At 37.7% G+C, this 24,238-nt stretch overlaps 2 protein-coding genes across 3 annotated transcripts; both read right to left on the bottom strand.

Moving 5' to 3' along the window:
• Positions 1 to 108: 108 nt before the first annotated feature.
• Positions 109 to 24,211, bottom strand: LOC144967129 (ran-specific GTPase-activating protein-like). 2 transcript variants are annotated; one of them, XM_078903978.1, is made up of 6 exons: positions 24,085 to 24,210; positions 11,382 to 11,509; positions 10,259 to 10,416; positions 8,000 to 8,128; positions 7,385 to 7,465; positions 109 to 2,558 (listed from the first exon to the last, which is right to left on the bottom strand). In XM_078903978.1, the coding sequence occupies exons 1-6, from the start codon at positions 24,097 to 24,099 to the stop codon at positions 2,407 to 2,409; spliced, it is 663 nt and encodes a 220-aa protein (XP_078760104.1). In that variant the 5' UTR covers positions 24,100 to 24,210; the 3' UTR covers positions 109 to 2,406. The 2 variants fall into 2 exon arrangements, with proteins under 2 accessions (XP_078760104.1, XP_078760105.1); XM_078903979.1 differs by having other exon boundaries at positions 1,075 to 5,446; positions 7,315 to 7,465; positions 24,085 to 24,211.
• On the bottom strand, positions 17,412 to 22,488 carry LOC144967127 (zinc finger SWIM domain-containing protein 3-like). Its single transcript, XM_078903973.1, has 4 exons — positions 22,303 to 22,488; positions 21,202 to 21,311; positions 19,684 to 19,804; positions 17,412 to 19,173 (listed from the first exon to the last, which is right to left on the bottom strand). Exons 1-4 carry the CDS (start codon positions 22,411 to 22,413, stop codon positions 17,614 to 17,616), a joined length of 1,902 nt encoding a protein of 633 aa, XP_078760099.1. The 5' UTR covers positions 22,414 to 22,488; the 3' UTR covers positions 17,412 to 17,613.
• Positions 24,212 to 24,238: the final 27 nt, after the last annotated feature.

Here is a 24,238-nt window from a genome sequence, read left to right as displayed (position 1 = left end):
CACAGTATGGACCCCCCTGTCCACTATGGGAGGTCAGGAACTCCACCCAGTTGAAGCAAAGTCATTGACCAATAATAGCAAAATAAGGAAATACTGAACAAAACAATGTCTAATGCACAATAGTAAAATTTATTTACAACTATACTTACCTGTAGTATAGAATAGAAATGTTAAAACATGGTATATACAAAAGCATGCTCAAGAAACAATGAGAGCACACAATTTACAGAATTCGCACCTTGATTTCTAGCAGGAAAACACAATCAAGACGAGTTACGTTCCAGCGCAACAGACCGTTCTATCTAAAATATATCAACAACAGGTAGTCATCAATTTATTAGAAGTCCACCCTCCTCTATGCCCAGCTCTTGATCATTGATCAATGACATGACATAAAACTTACTGGCATAATATAATTAAAAGTTGTTGGCTGGCATTGAGCAGTTCAAGTTCATGCAATTTTTCGAGGTCAGAAAATACAGCAGTTTAAAATCCAGAACAGGGCAACAAAGAGGCTTTGAGAAGCCTTGAGCAGTTGTGAATAGTAATAGGTAATGCCTCAAATATACAATGACTGTATAGAATCAAGCACGTCTTCAGACAACGAAGCCATAAATTAAAAATGTTTTGCTGAAGATTGGATTAACTCCCAATATTTAGCACTTCCTACATTATTTCATATTTAAAGCGTCACCATTTTATCCTTCAAAGCATAAGTTTTGGTTTTTAGAAATTACAAGTTGACCACGAGTTTTGGCCACTTATGTGCCTCAGACAAGAAAGAAGATAAATAGCAGTAGAAACAAGTTGATTCGATTCAGAGTTCAGCACCTCTTGGATTCTAAATACTGGTGATAAAGAAAAAAAGAAACAGTTCATAATCTTGCTTACAATTCCTTCAAAAATGTCATAAAACGACAAATTTTCGGCTCCAACCCCAGAACTCAATAAACTGTTAAAAATGAAAAGTGGGAACATTTAGGACTTTGCAATTATAATTAATCCTCCTGAATGAAAATCAATATTTATAAAACTAAATGTAGTGATTATGTACTTTCTTACTGGCATCTCCAATTTTATTTTTTTTAAATTCAAGTAAGCAAGTCTTCATAAGCAGAGACCAGCATCATTCTACTCTAAATTAAGCACTGAGAATCAAGAGATGACATGCTTATTTATATGTCACCAGCTGTGGTATGACATAATTTTAACTGGAAAAAGAAATTGTAATAAGCACAGGAAAGTCAATTTTAAAAACTTCCTTCTCATGCTACAAGATCAATGCAAGATTATAGTTTGATACTAATTATCCTAATCTCGCACCTCAAAGCAAATAAATAAATAAATAAATAAAATGTAAAATACTAATTCTTATTATCATACTATAATTTCGAGCTGCTACTACTATTTAGGACAAAATAAAATCCACACCCATACATACTCACTAATTCAGATCAAATACCTATGTGCCAAAGAAAAGGGAAGTGTGAATCTCATAAAAGATCAGTAAATTTTGAGAAGATTTTAAGGGCCTATCAGTGCTTGCACGATTGGACCAGAAACACCCAAGTAAAAATGCAAAAGTCGATCGATCCACACATGCCCAAGATTAACCATAGATCTTTCCAACAAGAAGATGCCTGAATGTACTGAGATTAATTATTTCCACCACTCAATATATCAAATTACAGATGATTAATGAGAAACGCCTTCTCCAATAGAAAAAAACTCATTCAGATCGGTTGTAAATTTAACAGCAACCAAATCATGGACGAAACCAAGTCATCTCATCCCCAGAGAGATACTGGATAGAACGACTCTATCCACCATGCAGCAAACACTTATACATCAGCTGTATTGTTTGACTCATTAAATTGTAAATATGATAATGATTTCGGGGGGAAACTAGAGTTTATCACCAGGCAGGACTTCTGAACATAAAACCATGACCAAGCACATATCCAACAAGGTAACAAATTGTCAGAAAAAGCTAAAGTCATCTGTGTTCTAGTGTCAGAGGGAAAGAGGATCATTAAGTTAATAATAAACAGAGAAGTAACACATCATCCAAAATTGCAACTGCTATGGCCCATGGTATAAAGATAACGTTTGTTTTCAAAATTCTACAGCCCAACATTTACATCTCATTATCACCAACAATTTTATAGAAAAACTATGAAATAATCATCAGGTTCTGGACTGAACATAATGTCTTCTGATACTGCTCTGGAATACAATTTGGAATTAGAATAGTGCCTATCAAACTACGTCAAAATATTCGAACAATGTAATTGCATTACTTCCATGCTTCAGAATATGAAATGCATTACAACCTTTTCAATTATTTAGTAGGGAAGCCAACGTGACAGAAAGCTAAGATGTCGTAACATCAAGTTTGACACAACCTCATCCTTCTTTAACAGATAATTCTTTCAACTGTCCGCTTAGTTGATCAGCCTCTGGCCTGTCATCAGAATCTCCTTCTTGTGAATTCTCTGTTGTTTCTTGATCTTTTGAGCTTTCCTCTTTCTCTCCGTTGGTTGCCTTTGTTTCGTTTTCTGGAAAAGAGTGATAATTATTTTTATTGAAAAATAATAAAAATGATGAAAGAATCTTAAGAGGGGCATCCACTATGCCAGTTTCCCTTGAGGCGCAGCCTTAAGTCCTGACCTTGAGACTGTCTGTTAAAAAAGTGCCCACCCACAGCACAGGCTTGACACAGACTTTCCCTATTCATTTAGTATGGCACTGCCTAGTAGTGTACATCAAGTCAGATGTTGTTTTCTCAACCTTGACGATTTTCATTATTTTAAAAAAGAATAAGCAGAGACAAAAACCATTGATGTGGTGTAAACAATGGACTTCAGAGACAGAAATGTACTCATATAAATAACGAAGTGATTGATCATTCATCTGATTTTAGAAACTATCTGCACGTCAGGGATGTAAATGCAAACTTGAAAAAAATTCTGAAATTCTGCGAACTCAATTCAATAGTCTACATCGACCATCTCAGTAGGTACCTATTTCGGAAAACTCCAGTGACACTCCAGGAATGAGGTGATAAATGGCCTTGCGATTATGAGAAGATTTTTAGGACTTTTGAGTGTTAACTCTCAGAATAAAATCCAGATTATTTTGTTTTTGGATGGATTTTAATGCTTAAATCAGTGCCCATTTAGTAAATCTTATCCTTATCTTTATGGATTAAACAGGGTTAAATTAGTTTGGGATAATGAAAAAAATCAGAATTTTGCAATTCTTAACTTATTTTCACTGCACATAATCCAACATCTAATTTTTTACATTAAAATTAAATTCAGGTCAAAATATTACCTCCAATGACTAAATGAATCTGACAATAATAAAAACTCTTACTCAAATTTCAACAGCCATATTATTACTAAGGCCAATTTTGAAATTGGAAAGATGGTCACTTTCCGATATTTATCATTTTCTCAGGTCCCAAACCCTTCTGCTAATAACAAAGGCAATTAGAGTACATTACAATTCCAATACTACATTATTAGGTTTAGAATCGTGTTTAAAAGCCTTTTACTTTATTGGTGTAGCTTTCAATGAGAACAAACAAATTTGATTTTTTTTTCCCCCACCACAGTCAAAAGTTCATCGTAGTCTCAGCCAGAAATGAGACCCCATAGACATTTCTCACAAAGACCAAGGCTAAGGGAAATGTATCTTCCGACTTATTATGACTGAAATGGATTGCACCACACAGTAATTACTTACAGAAACAGAAATAAATTCCAACTGAGCCTTAGGAAGAAAGTGTAACAACAACTTCAGAGCTCAGTCATCAATACTCGATGTGCACCCACCATCTTCTACTTTCGATTCTGATCCCATGTTTTGCTTCCGGTAAACTAAAAATAACCCTCCTTGTTTACACAACAGACGTGAAACTAGTTCCGAATTATAATTAGGAAAATTCGGAAATTCGAACGCTATCAATCCTTAGTACTTCCGAATTAAAATTCGGAAGCTGTCGTGGAAATAAGTTGAATGGTTAAATACACGTATAATATATAACTGACACAACAGTAGTGTTAATAAGTGTTTCAGTGCATTGGAAATGGATACACACTACAAATTCTCTAGTATCTCTTATCACACGAGTTGTTGGTAGTGAGGTATTGAGAAATATTTAAATAGTTTGGGGAAGCTAGAAAATGTGTGAAAAATAGGAAATCCTAATAATTCTGAAAGATTTACATCCCTGGCACGTGGATGTTTTTGATTCCTAATAACCCTAATCACACAGCGCAGGGTTCACATCTGTATTTTGATATTTTCAACAACAAAAGCCCAAATAAACAAACCAAAAAATGACCAATCTTTCATCCCCTACCAAACTCCTCACCCCACCCCTGATTGGAATACCCTTTGGTGTAGGTTACGTGACGGTGACTAAAATCAGGGGAAAGGTTCTTGTTGATTTTTAAAAGTTTGTAATAAGTTAACCACTGCGTGTAATTCAATTTAAACCCTGCAAATGACCTTCAACCTTTTAATGCCAGCAGAACAAGGTTAAAACCTTAAAACAAACTAACACACAATTAGAAAAAGAAAAAAAGGATTCTGATTTCTCCTCCCCCAAACTTAATATAACCCACTTTTCACTCCAGTGTGAAATGTTTTAATCTTTAAAACCCCTATAATATCTTGCATCTTCACCTAATAACCCATTAACATTCAGCAGTGCTGATGTTGACAAAAAGTGATATAGGAGGAAAATTTTGAACGATTGCCTTTAAGCACCATTTTTATTGCACAAACCCCCACTTTTGGAGTTATTAGATGATAAACTATCATTGATACTCTGGCTAACTTCTGGAGAAGGGGAAACTGCACCTATTTGCTCTATCATACATCATGTCTCTTAACTGTCAGTACATTTGATTGGGGGGAAATGTAATTTTCTAAAAGGAGTAAATTTCTCCTCAGACTCGTGGATTTCCGTAAAGCAGAGGAAAATTATCAGCACTGTTTCACTAAACGAAGTGGCTTTTGGTCGGTAGTGACCCAATATCGCTGGTGCCTGTTGGACAGTACTGACCAATAGCCCCACTGTTGTGGAGTGACTATTGGTCAGTTCTAAGCGCCGGTTCCGTTTTTTTCTCAACTAAATATTTTGATTTCCAATCATCCTTTTTTCTACTGACACTAAATCATCAAGATATTCATATTGGTTTCTGAAGAATAATTAGTTGTTTTATTATTATCATTATTGAATTGTTTATTTAAGTAGTTTGCTCTTGTATGATTAGAATCTTGGGGTGCCGAAATGTGCCAAAATTTGCCCATATCTCCAACTCATACATATAAATACATACATACACACACACACATATAAATACATACATACACTGTATATATATATATATATGTGTGTGTGTGTGTGTGTGTTTGCTTTGCTATTTTTTGTCTTATCCAGAGACGCCACCTTTAAATTTGGCTCACAAGAGTTTCAGACACCACTCGTAGGAATTGCAATGCCGAAAGAGGAATTTCCGCACACAATAAAAGGAATTGGAATGATAGTGTGTTTACATATCGTATAGTTCTAAATAGATAACTGATTAGAATTATATTATGATAAATAAACACAATGCCAAATACAATCCCAAAGTTTCCTTATTTCAAATGAAGTAAAGCGCCAAAACCTAATGGTAGAGATTTTAGTATTAGTATTGGTGGTAATGTGGTGTTGGTGGTTGTAGTAATGATGAAGATGTGATAGTGGTTGTTGTTGTAGTAGTAGTAGTGATGAGATATGGTGGTGGTGGTGGTTGAAGTAGTAGTTGTAATGATGATGATGTGGTGGTGGTACAGTGGTTGTAGTAGTTGTGGTCGTGATGATAATGATGTGTGGTGGTAGTGTTGTTGATGGCGGTACAAATGGTAGTGATGATATTGTGGTAGTGGTGGTAGTGATGATAATGTGGTGGTGGTTGTAGTAGTAGTGGTAATGATGATGTGGTGGTGGTTGTAGTAGTAGTGGTAGTGATGATGTGGTGGTTGTAGTAGTAGTGCTCGTGATGATTGTGCTGATGGTTGTAGTAGTTTGTGGTAGTGATGATGATGATGTAGTGGTGGTTGTAGTAGTAGTAGTAGTAGTAGTAGTAGTAGTAGTAGTAGTAGTTGTAGTGATGATGATGTGGTTGTAGTAGTAGTTGTAGTGATAATGATGTGGTGGTGGTGGTTGTAGTAGCAGTGGTAGTGATGATGTGATGGTGGTGGTTGTTGTAGTAGTAGTGATGGTGATGATGTGGTGGTGGTTGTTGTAGTAGTGGTAGCGATGTTGTAGTGGTGGTTGTAGTAGTAGTGGTAGTTGCAGTGATGATGATGTGGTGGTTGTGGTTGCAGTAGTAGTGGTAGTGATGATTGGTGGTGGTGGTGGTTGTAGTAGTAGTGGTAGCGATGTTGTAGTGGTGGTTGTAGTAGTAGTGGTAGTTGCAGTGATGATGATGTGGTGGTTGTGGTTGCAGTAGTAGTGGTATTGATGATGTAATGGTGTTGGTGGTGGTTGTAGTAGTAGTGGTAGTGATGATGATGTGGTGGTGGTTGTAGTAGTAGAGGTCGTGATGATGATGTGGTAGTGCTGATTGTAGTGGTAGTGATGATGTGATACTGGTGGTTGTAGTAGTAGTGGTATTGATGATGATGTGGTAGTGGTGGTTGCAGTAGTAGTGGTAGTGATGACGATTTGGTTGTGGTGGTTGTAGTAGTAGTAGTAGTGCTGATGATGTGGTGGTGGTTGTAGTAGTGGTAGTGATGATGATGTGGTGGTGGTTATAATAGTGATGGTAGTTGTGGTAGTGATGATGATATGGTGGTGGTGGTGGTTGTAGTAGTAGTAGTTGTGGTACTGATGATGTGGTGGTGGTGGTGGTTGTGGTAGTAGTGGTAGTGATGATGATGTGGTGGTGGTTGCAGTAGTAGTGGTAGTGATGATGATGTGGTGGTGGTTATAATAGTGATGGTAGTTGTGGTAGTGGTAGTGATGATATGGTGGTGGTGGTGGTTGTAGTAGTAGTAGTTGTGGTACTGATGATGTGGTGGTGGTGGTGGTTGTGGTAGTAGTGGTAGTGATGATGATGTGGTGGTGGTTGCAGTAGTAGTGGTAGTGATGATGGTTGTAATACTCGTGGCAATGATGATGATGTGGTGATTGGAGGGGGGTATCCTTGGAACAAATTGACCTCACTGGAATTTGACGGAAGTTGCCAGGAGCCCGGAATTTTTTGCTCCAGACCGGAGTTTTTTCCGGTGAAACCGGAGTTTTGGCATCACTGTCTTATCTATATCTTTTTTTCAAAGATTTGGGAGAGGAGGGGTTAGAATGGGTTATCCATAAACTTACTTGCTTCTGTTGATTTCTCTTCACGTATATTTTTCATTGCTTTTTTTGACTCCTCAAATACACTCTTAAACTTCTGAGCATCTGTCAAATAAAGATTTTAAAAACAAAAGTCAACATTGCATCATTATGTATGAAGAAAAAAATAAAAAACTAGGGAAAATCCTACAAAAGCTCTTTTCTAAATATTTAAGTCATATCAACACTCAAAGCTGATGGTGAAAAACAGTGAATTTTGTTGTTTTTTTTTAACAATTGCCATAAAGCCCCATTTTACAACATTAACCCCTAATGTTAGAGGACAATTGATGAAAAACTATCATTGATATTAGCACAGTCCAGATAAAGTATAGGGAAAACCTCCTCTACTGATTCCTCTTTTATGGCCAACGATATCTCTCAGATGCTTTGTTATGGTATTTTCTCTGATGGCTTTTGCTTTGGCAATAATCGTCAGGGAATGGACCTTTGGTTCTAGAGCGTTTCTCCTTTCCACCCTTTTATTCAGCTCTTGATTTTAAAAATCGAAAATAAAATCTGCATATACAGAAAAGTATGTGCATGTAAAAGATTTACATTCAATTGGTGAACAAAAAACAACTTTTAACCAATACTCACTGTCTGCATTTCCGAACTTTATAGCAAGGACCTCTTCTTTAGATTCTTCGTCTGCAAAATCAGCTGATGTGGACCACAGCCATGCACGATCACTACCACAGTTTGGCTTCAATTCCATATCTGGTTTAACTGGGGGGATGAGAAAGAATATATGCTTTACGGGTATATTTCATAAGACATTTATACTATTGTATGACTTCCAGGTTAAGAAATCCATTTAGTAAAAGAGAAGTGTTGTATCCACTTAACATTCTAACCCCCATAATTGAACTTATAGAATCTGCATTATAGAAATAATAATATGGTAACTGCACATTTCTGAGTTTCTAAAATTAAAAAAATTGTGAAAATGACGAGGCTTCCATCAGTTACTTTGCAGACCCTGTAAATCATTTTTTCCCCGACATTAGATTAAAAAAAAAAAACCTTCCGTTACATCAACAAATATTAAAGATATGATATACCCTTTCGAGCGACATGTAAGATGCAATCACCTAGGCATTACAGGATTATAGGCGATTAAACAAACATCTAATGTCAAAAGAAATCACATGTGTTGTCCAAAGTCAGCAGATTGGGCATTAAAGTCAAGTGGGGCTCTAACCCGTGATCTTTCGGACCACAATGCAATACAGAACAAGTGAAAGCAAATTTCTTCATTTAAAAATCATTTTATTTAACTACTGAAATCTATTGTGCCAAAGATGAAAGCAAACTTTTAGTATAGCTTTTTATTTTCTTAAAGTGTGCTAGAAATTGGACCAAATTAGAAATGAAGTTATCAGAAAATTATAAATAGCTTTGATAGGAATGCAATTGTAACAATGCACTGAAGGCAAGACATTATTTCACATTGAAAAGCAAAAAGTTCAAATAAAACCAGTCTCCACATACGGGTAAAATAATTGGATTATACAGGAAAATCAGATTAAAATTCTCAAATCAGCCCTGTAATGTTTTTGGTTACAATTCTAAGCTAACATAAAGAGGACAATGTCCTCCCTAAGCTGCAGTAGAAATGGACTGCCCAAGTTTCACAGTTTGTATGGTGATATTCCATCCTCAGAACATCTTAGTTTTTTTTTGTTTTTTTTTTTATTGTATAGCATGTGTTTACAGCGAAGTGTCATATAAATGCAATACTTTTTCTCTTTTGCATCTTGTTGATAATGCCTTGGAATGAAGAAAAAAAAAGAGCAGTGAATTGAACCTCTCAAAGACATCACTTTACAGAATCAGGAAAGACAACTTATTTTTAAGTGGCTGCAGCAAGATCAGGCTTTAATTCACAGAGTGGTATGATTTTCTGACCTGGTTGCAGATACATTTCAAAGGTCAAACCATAAGTAGAAGTCGGAGACGACTGCCATCTCAATGCTCATATTTAAATTCATTGAATGTTTATCTTTGAGACATCTTATCAGACAAAAAGAGTAGTGGTCAGATTTCAAATTTGAATCAAATCATTTCTCTTTGAACAGAGTTTGGAGAACCAAAATTATCTCCCTTCGACTAAAGCTAAGACTTTTCAACTCAAACGTGAAGTCTGTCCTACTGTATGGATGTGAAACTTGGAATGCATCACAGGCATGTATAAGGAGGGTACAGATCTTCGTAAACAGGTGCATGCGTATGCTACTCAGAATAAAATGGATGAATAGATTTAAAAATGAAGTATGGAAAAGAATTCAGCAGAAACCAGTGAGAGAGGAAATAGGAAGAAGACGATGGAGGTGGATTGGATACACCCTCAGAAAGAATGACTCCACTATGACTCCAATACCAGTATTGGAGTGGAACCATCAGGGCAGATGATCAAGGGGAAGGCCACGAGGAACATGGAGAAGAATTAATGAAGCTGATATACAGAGAAGTGATAAGACAGGGAACGACATAAAAATGTTAGCTCAGGATAGAGAAGGATGGAAACTGTTTGTCTGTGGCCTATACCCTGACCCAGGGTGAAAAAGGCAATGATGATGATGATTTCTCGTGCTGGGTAACATTGTTATAATTGTGCAAATCTGATATATATTGAGCACGAAAATTAAAAACAGTACTTTTACAAATTTTGTCATAAACATAGAGCAGTCTCTCTCCACTCACTGAACTGAAAGACATCAGTTTGTATGTGGTCTAGTTTGTTTTTTAAAGTTTTTATTATGTGTCAGGGAGATATTGAAAGTGGGCCACACAGTTTATGAATGTAAACAATGTGAAGCTAAACAAGAAAGCATAAAACTTTTTCAACACACTTACTATAGTGGTTAGCACAAATTTTCAATGTCTTGTCCCTACGCATCAGTATACGTATATATCCAGTTTCTTTGTGTTTGAGAATACGGCACTCTCCAACGCCTCTCTCCTTCCACTCCTTTGGATCTGATTCTGAATCTAATCTAAATAATCTGGCTCTCCTGAAAGTGAGGTGAAAAATAACATTATTGAAAAAAATTACCCAAAAAAATGAAATACTTTGTGAATTGGTTGTATTAGAATTGTATTTTGAACTCAAAGCATTCAGGATCATTTAACAGTCGTGTTGCAACTGGCTAAGTTTACAAAATTATTTTTTTAAATGCTCCCTCTAACCTACCCATTTTCCAACTTTAAAAAAGAAACAAACAATATAAATCAAAACAGATCTTCACATGCAATAAAAAAAATTACCTTCTGAAATATAATACATTTTAAAAGAAATAATTTTAAATGTCAATATGAAGTGTAAATTTAAAAACATGTGTGGGTCAAAATATCATTCCGAGTAAAACAACTTTCACTCTATCATCTAAAATTTTGGCTGAAAACCATTTATTTGGAGGGGAAAAAAAAACAAAACAAAAAAAGAAACAACTCATTTTACTCAAACTCAAACATGCCCCTCATACAACCTGATTCGATGCCGCAAACTGGTCAAATCAAAAACTTGTAGCAGGTCTCAATACAGGAACTGTATTTTTTTTTTTTTTAATGGATGGATGTAATATATATATGAGGCTGTGCAAAAAGCTCATTTTCATGATGGTCACCACAAAAATACTCCAATAATAAGTTATTTGGAAAAAACTAACTGAAAAAATATTTTTCAGCAATTTCTATCAGCCGAATAATAAAAAATAATAATTTAAAACCAATGATCTAGCCTCCAATAAAAGAGTAGAAATAGTTTCTCAAAAAAGCGTTGACATAGGATAAACTTGACCCCCATTTTGGCACCTTAGAAAGCTATATAATGTAACTCTTTTTTAAAAAAACCTTACCATTGGAGTATTTTTGTGGCGAACTCGAACTTCATAGAGACGACCTTTTGGCACATTCTTATACTCAAATCAAAGACATATCAAAATGGACTTGTACTTTTTGGAAATTGGTAGTGACTTACAATTGTAAAAGGATATCTTCATTTTCTTCTAAAGTCTTTGTTTCTACTAAAGACAACTTGACAATTGGTTCAAAGTGAACATCAGGGGAATCTGGCTCAGTTGTGGTGGTTTCAGTTTCTGGATTTTCCTGAGCAAGAGGTAAAATAATAATATATGAAATCAGTCAGGTGAAACTATATTTAACAGTAACCAATAAGTTATTCTAGATTTTAAAACATGAGTTCCAAACTCAAACCTACCCATACCGACCAAGGATCAGGATCTGGAAGATGTTACAAGAGGCTCTTAACTATTACTATTAAACAAATTCTTAAACTACAGGAAAACTCTAATCTGAATCCTTTACAACTTAATAATGCAGTTGAAAACACAGAAATTTGTGCAATAATTGGAATTTTCATCCAAAAAGGTTTAAATTAGATTAAATATAGTTCTCTCTTTCTCTCATTTCCTCTCTTTGCAACGGATGACGCCAGTTGGTGAATCGTCAATGTATAATTAACTGCAACGGAGTGATGTTATTAACATTTCATTGTTATGACCCAGCATATTGGATTCGTCCCTTGTCGGGTTATCCTGGCTTCTGGGTCATAACATTACCCACCAATAATATTGCCAATCATCATGAGACTTAATTTAAAAAATCATTTCCATCTTTGTTTATAAGTTATTTCCTGTATATGATATGTTATTTTCGTATCACCGATGTGAGAAAAGAAACTTAATTCTACGAAGTGGTTATTCAGAGTCGACTCTGGATAACTGTAGGCAGTTATTCAGAGTCGACTCTGGATAACTGTAGATGGTTATTCAGAGTCGACCCTGGATAACCATGTGTACAGATATTTAGAGCCGAGTAGCCTATCGAATTATCGAGTTGAGTTCTTGCGAGATGAGTTTCTTTCAATTTGATACCAGTTTACTACGGTTATTTTGTGACTTTGGCAATTTTAGTGCCAAATTCTTAAAACTTGGCGATTTTTCAACTTCAGTCGCTTATAAATAAGAATCTTTAATCAATTGCAAAACATATTCCATCAACAAAGCAAATTTAAATTAGCTTATAAACAATCATTTCTTAAATCGATCAGCCTAACTTATTATCTCTCTATTACCAAATGATATCTATAAACTAAACATAATATGAAGATAGAAGGGTGGCTGAGAGAGAGAGAATTAATGAATTGATTTTTATTTTTTTAAATTGTTTTATAATCAGACACAAGTTGTAATGAATTCTATTAATATTAACAAATTCAGAACAATCAAACAAAAACAAAACAAAACTTAAAAAGGAAGAAAAAAAAAGACACGCTTATAAACCTTATAAAATCACCAAATGAATGTTACACAGCTAAAAAGTACACAAATATTTACACCCATTTGCTCCATCCCCTTCCCTTTCGATCATCTTCTCATTCATGGTCACCATGTGTCTTGTGCTGCCTTTGACATTTGGCGCCATCGTGTCTAGACTAACGTCATAAATAAAGGAGTGTCACCAAAATTCATGCAACTGAGCAGAGGTGTCAAAAAATGATAGAAGGCATATTATTGTTTTTCCCCCCTGAACTACCACTGAGCAGAAAATGTTTGACATGACAAAAAACAAATCCCAGAAATCCGCGGTCCCCACTATATTTTTTTTAATTTTTTTTTTTCAAAATCTCGACAATTTGCAAAAATTGCAAATTTTGCGGCCGCAATGCAAATCACCGATGCAAAAAAACTGCCATGACAGAAGAGACAAGAAAATACCAAAAAGTAAAACGATTTTTTCCCGTAGGACAGAGGTGGGAGAGAAGAAAAAAACCCAGAAAAACCGTGTGGTTGGTAACTGGAAGTTCATCACTCATAACTGTCTACAGTTATTCAGAGTCGACTCCCCGACTCTGAATAACTGTAGACAGTTATTCAGAGTCAACTGTCTACAGTTATTCAGAGTGGACTCCCCGACTCTGAATAACCGTAGACAGTTATTCAGAGTCGACTCGGAATAACCGCAGCCTAATTCTATATCAGGGAAGCTTTGACAACGAATTTGTTCAATTAGGTCTAGGAAACTGGTAAAATTTACAAAAAATTAAAAAATCAACATTTTTGGTTGTTTTTAGAGTGAATAATGGGGTATGGGAGTTTCTGCCAAATTTCAAAATACTAATTTATTATTAATTATGAAAGAAAGTGTTTGTAAATTGATTGGAGACATTAATCTTGCTCGGGTTTTGTGTTTTAAACTTTGATTTTTAAAAAAAAAATTCTGAGCAAATTAAAGTTTGGTGTCACCTGCGTGGGCACCAGGAATTCTGAAATGTGTGAACTTGGACATTGTTGGTGAATAAACAGTTCGTAAATGTAAACTTTGGTAACCTATGCTGAATATTTCAATATAAGTAAAAATCTGAACATTTCTAGCTGTTTAAGAACACAAATTGCTAATCAATTGAATTTTGTAAACAATTTATATAGATAGTATGCAGATGACGTCACTCAGGCCTTTGTTATTGTTTTTGCCATCCCCGTTTGTGAGTTGTTCTCACTAAACTGTATTAACCAGACTATAAAAGTTCATGGTTACACAGAGTTTGTGTGTTGGTCCGTTATACTTCCGGATGGCAATGTTGTGAACTCCTTGGCCAAGCGCATTCTATCTATATTCAAAGTATTGATTCGCTCTATCTCATAATTTTTGTGTCACTACAACATTCACTCTGCTTTCCGGGAGGATGCGGCCATGGGATCTGGCCATCTGATCTAAAAGAATTTTATCCAGTATGAAAATTTTAATTAGCTTACAATACAAGATACACAGGCTTGAGAGATATTACTCCACAATTGTGAGTTTGCTAACCGATATGGATAAAATCCGTAGTAGCCTCTAAGCCTAAGTACTGAATTACATGTTGAAAGGAAAAAATGCTATACGGCTTGTCAAAATGTTCGAGAAAAAAATTTGTAATGAGATTTTTGACTCATGTATAAATTTCTTTTCATTAGATTCATATACTAAATTATTTTATAACAGTACACTTGAACCTCTGTGATGTAGCAAACAACAGTTGTTAGTGTGAGTAGTTGTTCTTGAGAACGCCTTTCTTATGCGCAATTATAAGCCAACAGAGTTGAGTAATCAAATATGTTTAAAGTAAAGTAGTGGAAATCAAATGTTTTTAAAGCAGTGCTTTTGTCACCAACTATGTCTTTATAATATTGCTTTTATACCAGGTACTGGAGGAGAGGGAGTTTCACTGTGCAGTTCCCCCAATGAATAGCAGGACAATTTATTTAGGAAAAGGCTAGCCGTACTTAATGACGGCTAGCCTGCCAGTCTAGGCGTACTTAAGTACGGCTAGCCTGCCAGTCTAGACGTACTTAATGACGACCAGACTGGCAGGTTAGCCGTACTTAATGTCTGTAGATTGCTAGGTTAGCTGTACTTTTAAGGATGGGTAGGGCGGTAGGGACTCAATGAATAATGACGCTGGTGGTAGGGTCTCAGTGGCGAATAGCCTGGTGGTAGGGTCTTGATGGCTAAAAACACTGGTGGTAGTGACTCAATAACGCTAGTGGTAGGGTCAATGAATATTAACACTGGTGGTAGGGACTCAATGAATAATAACGCTGGTGGTAGGGACTCAATGAATAATAACGCTGGTGGTAGGGACTCAATGAATAATAACGCTGGTGGTAGGGACTCAATAACTGGTTGTAGGGACTCAGTGGATAATAACACTGGTGGCAGGGACTCAGTGGTTAATAACAACACTGGTGGTAGGGACTCGGTGGCTAATAGCGCGGGTGGTAGGGACTCAGTGGTTAATAACACTGATGTTAGGGAGAGACTCAGACTCAGTGGTTAATAGCACTGATGGTAGGGTCTCAGTGGCTAACAACACTGGTGGTAGGGCCTCAGCGGCTAATAGCGCTGGTCGTAGGGACTCAATAACACTGGTTGTAGGGACTCAGTGGCTAACAACACTGGTGGTGGGGTTTCAGTGGCTAATAGCACTGATGGTAGGGTCTCAGTGGCTAATAGCACTGATGGTAGGGCCTCAATAACACTGGTTGTAGGGACTCAGTGGATAATAACACTGGTGGTAGGGACTCAGTGGCTAATAGTAATAGCACTGGTGGTAGGATCTCAGTGGCTAATAGCATTGGTGGTAGGGACTCAGCGGCTAATAGTAATAGCGCTGGTGGTAGGGACTCAGTGGCTAACAACACAGGTGGTAGGGACTCAGTGGATAATAACACTGGTTGTAGGGACTCAGTGGATAATAACACTGGTGGTAGGGTCTCAGTGGCTAATAGCACTGGTGGTAGGGACTCAGCGGCTTATAGCGCTGGTGGTAGAGTCTCAGTGGCTAACAACACTGGTGGTAGGGCCTCAATAACACTGGTTGTAGGGACTCAGTGGTTAATAACACTGGTGGCAGGGACTCAGTGGTTAATAACACTGATGGTAGGGTCTCAGTGGCTAATAGCACTGGTGGTAGGGTCTCAGTGGCTAATAGCATTGGTGGTAGGGACTCAGCGGCTAATAGTAATAGCGCTGGTGGTAGGGACTCAGTGGCTAACAACACTGGTGGTAGGGCCTCAATAACACTGGTTGTAGGGACTCAGTGGTTAATAACACTGGTGGCAGGGACTCAGTGGTTAATAACACTGATGGTAGGGTCTCAGTGGCTAATAGCACGGGTGGTAGGGACTCAGTGGTTAATAACACTGATGTTAGGGAGGGACTCAAACTCAGTGGTTAATAGCACTGATGGTAGGGAGGGACTCAGACTCAGTGGTTAATAGCACTGATGGTAGGGTCTCAGTGGCTAACAACACTGGTGGTAGGGCCTCAGCGGCTAATAGCGCTGGTCGTAGGGACTCAATAACACTGGTTGTAGGGACTCAGTGGCTAACAACACTGGTGGTGGGGTTTCAGTGGCTAATAGCACTGATGGTAGGGTCTCAGTGGCTAATAGCACTGGTGGTAGGGCCTCAATAACACTGGTGGTAGGGTTTCAGTGGATAATAACACTGGTGGTAGGGTCTCAGTGGCTAATAGCACTGGTGGTAGGATCTCAGTGGCTAATAGCATTGGCGGTAGGGACTCAGCGGCTAATAGTAATAGCGCTGGTGGTAGGGACTCAGTGGCTAACAACACAGGTGGTAGGGACTCAGTGGATAATAACACTGGTGGCAGGGACAGTGGTTAATAACACTGGTGGTAGAGACTTGGTGGCTAATAGCACGGGTGGTAGGGACTCAGTGGTTAATAACACTGATGTTAGGGAGGGACTCAAACTCAGTGGTTAATAGCACTGATGGTAGGGTCTCAGTGGCTAACAACACTGGTGGTAGGGCCTCAGCGGCTAATAGCGCTGGTCGTAGGGACTCAATAACACTGGTTGTAGGGACTCAGTGGCGAACAACACTGGTGGTGGGGTTTCAGTGGCTAATAGCACTGATGGTAGGGTCTCAGTGGCTAATAGCACTGATGGTAGGGCCTCAGTGGATAATAACATTGGTGGCAGGGACTCAGTGGTTAATAACACTGGTGGTAGGGTCTCAGTGGCTAATAGCACTGGTGGTAGGGACTCAGCGGCTAATAGCACCGGTGGTAGGGTCTCAGTGGCGTATAGCACTGGTGGTAGGGACTCAGCAGCTAATAGTAATAGCGCTGGTGGTAGGGTCTCAGTGGCTAACAACACTGGTGGTAGGGTCTCAGTGGCTAACAACACTGGTGGTAGGGTCTCAGTGGCTAATAGTAATAGCTCTGGTGGTAGGGTCTCAGTTGCTAACAACACTGGTGGTAGGGTCCCAGTGGCTAACAACAATGGTGGTAGGGCCTCAATAACACTGGTTGTAGGGACTCAGTGTATAATAACACTGGTGGTAGGGTCTCAGTGGCTAATATAGTAGGTATCCCAAACTAAAATTTCAACTGCAGAAAACTGCTGTTATTTTGAATTGAACAAATACAGATTGTCAAACCATGAACAACAGTCTTTAAATGATTAAAATCGGACAACAAATAAAAAGTTACGAATACTTTATTTATATAATAACTTGTAATTTTCGTACACCAACAGAACATGCTACCAAACAGCAAGTTCAAGGTGCATCAAAACAAACAAAATAAAAACAAAATTGAATAATTTGCAAGCAATTGCAAGCCATGGACATAGAGAATAAGAAAAATAATCAAACAAATATTCACCTAGCATAATTCAGTTACTATACAGCATCAAAAGAAGAAACTAGAGGTTGGGACGAGCCATCACCTGTCCACGAAGAAAAGAGACTGGACAATTGAAGATACTTGTCTTCAAAGTCCCGATCTCCCAACAGAGACATGAATGAACTGATTCTCTTGGATAAGAGCTCAACAGTTTTGTATTTTTCTTCAGGGGTCCTGCCCAACCGACGAGAACTACAGACAGAGGAAGACAAATAACCAGGAAAATGAACTCCAGCATCCAAAAGACGGGGTTTGAACCGGTGACCAGTGGGCACACACTGATAAAGAGGCAAAGACAAAGAGTTGCGTAAAAAGAAAATATGCCGACAGGGAAGGTCAAAGTTAACAAAAAAGGAACAAGAACAGGCAGACGGAGAAACGACATACTCATCAGAGTTGTAAGAAATAACATAGTCCGAAGAATCAACAGAATGTTGACGGACAGAGTAAGCTACCTTCTGAAAAAGGTGGTACTGCTCACCAACAAGGTTGGCAGCAAAAGGCGTAATATCTTTACTAATATCATATAAAATCAAGTCATGGCCATAAGTCATAGGTTTAGTACACAAATTTTTTAGATTGTGGTAACTAAACCTAGACAATAAATCAAGATCCAACTGCAGCAAGGCAGTCAAACAATCATTCAGAGGCAAACTGGAACAAAGGACCGACTGGATCTTTTGGTGATATGACTCACAGTGGTTGGTAGTAGTCACGTGAAGCTTTCCCACTCCAACCTGCCTGTGAGCCGCCCAAAGCTCAGTCTTATTGAACCAGTTTGCCTCAAAATAACTGACAATAGGCTGACTGCTTACTTCAGTCAGCTTAGTCTTCAAACACAAATACTCTTCGACTGTTAAGGCATCTTTCATCTCCATGAAAAGGCCCTTAATTGTTTTTGCCTGCTGTGAAGAAAGTCCTTTATTGCAAAGAGCTTTCCTCACAGCAGTAGCAATATGAAAGGCACAAACAATACGGGGTTTTTCAGGGAAAACAAGGGAAAGGGCCCCAATCTCCGAAAAATCTTTGTCAACAAAAAAGCAGGAAGTGCGCGTTGAATCAAAGGTTGTTTTAAAAAACTCCAACGCTTTGACCAGCACTCCCTGCTCCTCTGTTGCAAGGAAAGAATGGAAGATTGGATTGCCTTTTCCATTGTTGTCGATGCACATAACAGTCAACAAAGGCAAAAGATAAATATTTGTCTTGTAAGTGATATCCATTACAAGAACCTCGCCAAACATATTGGCCAGTGCCATCATGTCCTTTGTCACATAAGACAAATACACCAAGTGTCCCTCCAAGTCCATAGTGAAGTCTACTCTTCCACCACTGTCCACAATGGACTTGAGAGTAGACTCCACAGAAGACGAATCTGATGCCTTGGGGCCCAGGTGTTTCTGCCTGAAATTATACACGTCTTTTGTTAAAACAGTCCTTCCCTGTTCGTGTTGTACTACTTTAACAATGTCCTTGGCAGAAACACTGGGACACCCAAGGAGAAGCTCCATTCCAGGCGTCTTTTCAATCTGTCTCGACTCCGGAAATACAGCGAGAGCCTGAGGAACAAAAGAAAGAAGAAAAAAAAAAGAAAATAAATTAAAGATGAACCATACTCAAAACACTATGTTTTACAAAAATAATAAAGATGTCTAAACCAACGTTCACCCGCTCGCATAATTTACAACTTGAAGATAGCGAGACAAAATAAAACTTTCTGTATATAAGCCGCGGGTAATTTTTAAAAAAAAATTTCAGCGGACTGTAGAATGAGGTAAAATTTTGTATATGGTTCAAAACTCATCTTCAATCTGTCAAGACACTGTGCCTTAAACATGTGGTACCTTATGAATACAGGGGCGAAATGCCATTTTAAATCGTTATAAATTGTCTCTTGTGGGACAGACTATGCAGACATCCATTTGGCATGTTTCGGATTCAAGCACACCAATTGTGTTGTTACAAGACTGTATCGAAATCTGTCTGCTAATTATTGTTATCCATACCCTTTGGTTAAAGGCAACATGGACTGTACCTACTAATGGAAGAAATAAACACAATGCACCTACCTCTTTCGATGGAGTACGGGTGTCATGAGCAAGAATTACCTTGGTCAGAATTAACGACCAAGTCCCGCTGACCTCCTTCAAGACAGCTCGTATTTGGGCTGAGCAGCCAAGTTTAACAGACCTGGGAAAGCAAAATGACATCGTGGTAATTTCAATATAAAGAGAGGATAACCTCTATTATGAAAAATAGTTGTCATAGCATCAAAACTAACTTTCTATAAAACAAGCCTGTAAATGCACAATTTGCGAAAAGGCTGAAAAATGTCAGCCATATGTTCGCATGACCCCACCCCCCCCCCAAAAAAAAAAAACTTTTTGTAACATAAAATCCAGACGCATCGATTGCCTTAATATCGGCATTGCGGTCGACGAAAGTCTCAAGCATTTTAATGAATAAAGATCGTATCAACGTATGAACGCTTGAAAATTGTAAGATAATAGAACGATATAGTTGTGAGCTTACTCCTTTAGAATGAAATTCTGATCATCAAAGATGGATAAAGTCAAAAACTGGGCAGGATTACTTGGAAATGTTTGTAAACAAAGTTTTACCGGAACCGCAACTCTCACTTTCACACCGTCCCATGATTCAATGCGCAACCTTGGCCGAGTCGGGTTATGGCCTGGTGAGGTCACAGTGGCTGAAATCCCAGCGAAATCAGCCACTCTATAACTATAATAAAATATTAGCTGATTTCAGACCAGTAGATCAGCTTCCGTGGTTCAGCACGAGATCACGAACGGTAAAGTCCAGGGAACGAAATTATCTTATTTTCGGGTTTTCCTGATATGACGTATGGCAATATATTTTAATAAAGAACAATAGAGAGAAAATAAAACGAAATAAGATGAGAACTAAACGGGGGTGGGGGGGGGGGAATTCGTTTGTTTTGCGTTCAAAATAACAAAAATAGGTATCAAGGCTGAGATTAAAAGTCTGTTTCTGGAAAATCATGCAAAAGTCTGAAATCAGCCAAATGGCTGAGAATTTACAGGCCTGATAAAACAAGGTGTCAGTCGAAGACAACCGCTAAAATTTCCTAACAAGGACTAGTGAGAAAAATTCCTCAAAAATTATACAGTATCAGGAACTATCAGGAACAACAGTCCAATTTGGTATCAGGGGTGCCACTTAATTGGGACAGACGCCTTATTGAGACATCCCTTGAGAATGGATGAGAAAACGAAGAAATGAAACCAAAAATATTTTTTTTAAAGCAGCGAACACATCTTTCATTAGAAGTACAATTGCTAGTCACAAAAATTTGACAAGATTTGTCCGGAACTCAGCCGTACCAATTTACCGACCAGGACTGTATTTCAATAGGTTACCTATGTATATTCATATTACAACAAATTAATACTGTTGCACTCTGGAAATAAAATTGAACACTAATTCAAATTCCTGGAATGTTTGGCAAGGTTACGGTTATACAAACTCTCTCAAATAGGTAACCAAAAAAATCTTGGGAAGCGGAAACCAGAAGCTATTGGGAGAAATAGTTAGTTAAAACTTACCTCTGAATTTTTCTTTGGCCTTTACCCTCAGGTTTCCTCTCCCGCCCTTGCTTACAGGCAAATAATACCCTGTCATATATCAGAGTATCCTTCAGGCTTGGAATTTTAGTCTGCAGATGTAAGAAGAGGAAATATTTGTTGAATTAGATGCTAGACTGCTATATTTGGCATAAATAAAGTTTAGACATCACATCCCAACAAGCGTTTTCAAATTAAAAACCAATCAATGATAATTAAAAGATTAGAACTGGGTAAATCAAAATTTCATGCTGGCTCGTTATACAACATCTTAACTTTTATATAAAATGAAATTCAGGGCAAAGTTGTATACCGCATCCATGAAATTCGTTTCAGCAAAATCCTTACTCAAATATTAGCAGCCATTTTAGACGAGTTTTGAAATCCAAATGGTGGTTACTACCGGAAATGCAAAACTTTTCAGGTCACAAAGTCCAAATAACAAAGGCAAATAGAAGACCATTTTTCAGCCTTTAAAACTAACATAACTTTTCTACTCAGTAGACTACTGCTTATCTGATTTTCACAATTTTGGTATCATGAGAATCGTGTTGAAAAGCACTTTAATATGATGTAGGTTTCATTGAGCTCAATCCAATTTGAATTTTTTACCAAAGTACCTACCATCCGTTATATAGGCCATTTTTATCAACTCATTACTTGCTCGAAAAGAATATTGATTTACCATTACCAAAGTCTTATTTTATCCTCGATCAAAAGGGCAAGGTGGGTTACAATTTGAGTCACACTCCCACTACTGCTCACTAATACTAATCTCGAGGTCTAATTTAACATACTACCACTGCCAAGACACGCAATCAATAAAAATAGGTCAATAAGTAGAAGAAGAGAAGTAAAATCACAAGGATTAATCCATAAAAATCACATTGGAATGCAGAGCCTATTAAACACACGCCAGCTGGTAAGGCGTGTTGTAAATATTACATCGCAATTACATTCTCATTCATCAGGATTGATGTCAAAGTCATCATATCTCTCGAATTTTTTTAGTAAGAGGCTATCTCTGTATATCTAGCCTTGGCCAAGAAAAAAAATAAAAATAAAAGGAAATAAAACGCTTACCTTTACTGAATCCTGCCGTATAAAAATTACGTTCGTTTCACCTTCCAATTGCTTGACAGCATTTATGAGTTGTTCGTAGGATGAAAAACTATCCCCAACAGCGATGGCCATTTTTATTTTGTAGCTTTTTATTTAGTCGATGCTAGCCTGACGAGAGTCACAGTCGAAATGAATTGAAACAATGAAACTGAAAGCTCGAGCGTGGCGGTGGCGCCACGGTCGACTTACCGGATGTGACCTTTAACACGACCGGGGGTCAAAAAAGTACGGCCAGACTCCTTTGTCCCCCATACTTAAGTACGGCTAGCCTGACGGTCTAGCCGTACTTAATGACGGCTAGCCTGCCAGTCTAGGCGTACTTAAGTACGGCTAGCCACTTCGATTTATTTATGCCTATGTTGAGTGTGATTGGCAAAAGAGGACCCTCCAGACGTCTATTCCTGGGTTGTTGTCACCAGTTTTGACAATACAATTGAAAACAAGGACCCAGCTTTTTTTCAAAGTTGAAATGAAAGTTTAAAATATTACAAAAAATACTTTTTCGTTATTTGGCTCATGTAACTCAATTACTAATTGTCCCCCTTGTTGTAGAATAAAGTTAGTTGAGATTTTTTTTTTTTTTAATATAGAGCAATATCCACTAAACGTGCTCAAAGCACTTTACAAGGGGTCCCTGGTCAACAGCAACATTTAACATGTAGAACGGGACATGACGCCTGTTCACTGTTAGGCGATATTACAATTTTTCGGACAAAGACAACGCAGTTAACAGCCAGGTACTCATTTTATACCTGACTACGGTGAGACAATGTCAGTAAAGAGCCTTTTCCAAGGACTCAACTATGCGCTGAGCGCGAGGCTCGAACCCAGGTCCTTCCAATTCCAATCCGAAAGCGCGTGTCATAGTCATACCATAGCCGCACAAGCTTCAATACAAAGTACAAAAAGTAATTCAATTAATTTGTTAAAATAGACTATTTTATAAAACATGAAAGTTTAAAATTTCCTAATATGACCACTGCTTTGGTTATCTACTGACATTTGTGAATTATCTGAAGATTTACAATTTACAACAGGTCTGATTTTTTCTGATGGTGTTTAGACAGGCGACAACCCTCTACAGTCTGGTCACTCTGATTATGGGAAAAACAGAATTTCCAATGAACCCTTCTTCTTCTATCAGGTCCACACTCTGCCCACATTGTGTTGTCACAAAGTACCTCAGACCAGAGAGAAAATTGGAAGGACTTCCATAGTTTCACTTTCACAGATCCACAGCATGTCTGAAAGGGGATTATTTTTCCTTTTTTCGGAGGATTTCCGAAAGCTCCTACATCTCCAGAATTGTTTTGGGCCCCTTGTTTTTTATAATGTTCTGGCGGGGGGTTTCGGAGGGGGAAACTTTTTTTATTTTAAATTCTCCCCCCTCCAAACCCTAGAACATGAGAAAAAAAGTTTTCCCCCTACTGTCTAGAACAAGAATATTGGGGATGTAGGAGCTTTCGGAAGGCCTCCCAAAAATATGGTCCTAAATAAAATGAAGCCCAATAGAATATCCTCTTCTCTAAAACATATACCGTCGTCATTAGTAATTTTCTTTAAAAATCCGAACATTTTCTTCTTCGTCTTCATGAATGAAATGAGATGTGATCTACCGGTTCCCTCTTCCACTTTCGGAATCAATTATTGATACAACATCATCTGATATCATGAAAATCTAGGTGAAATGTGTTTCAATCAATTTCTTTAAGACTCACTGAATGATTTTAAAATAATGTTTACCTCAGTATTAGCCATGATTATTTTAGATTGAAGACCTTTACTTTCGCGGTAGAATCCACCATCAAAACTCTGAACAGATTACGCCGTGGAACTTTTTTATTCTGAAAGATAAAAATACATTCTTCACGATGACGTAATTTCCGTAATAATTTTG

Source organism: Berghia stephanieae, chromosome 3 (genome assembly GCF_034508935.2).
Source record: "Berghia stephanieae isolate SIO BIC M18660-M18661 chromosome 3, UCSD_Bste_1.3, whole genome shotgun sequence".
In the NCBI taxonomy this organism is placed as follows: Eukaryota; Metazoa; Mollusca; class Gastropoda; order Nudibranchia; family Aeolidiidae; genus Berghia; species Berghia stephanieae.
Note: the sequence above shows the minus strand (reverse complement) of the source record. Positions and strands in the feature narration are given on the sequence as shown.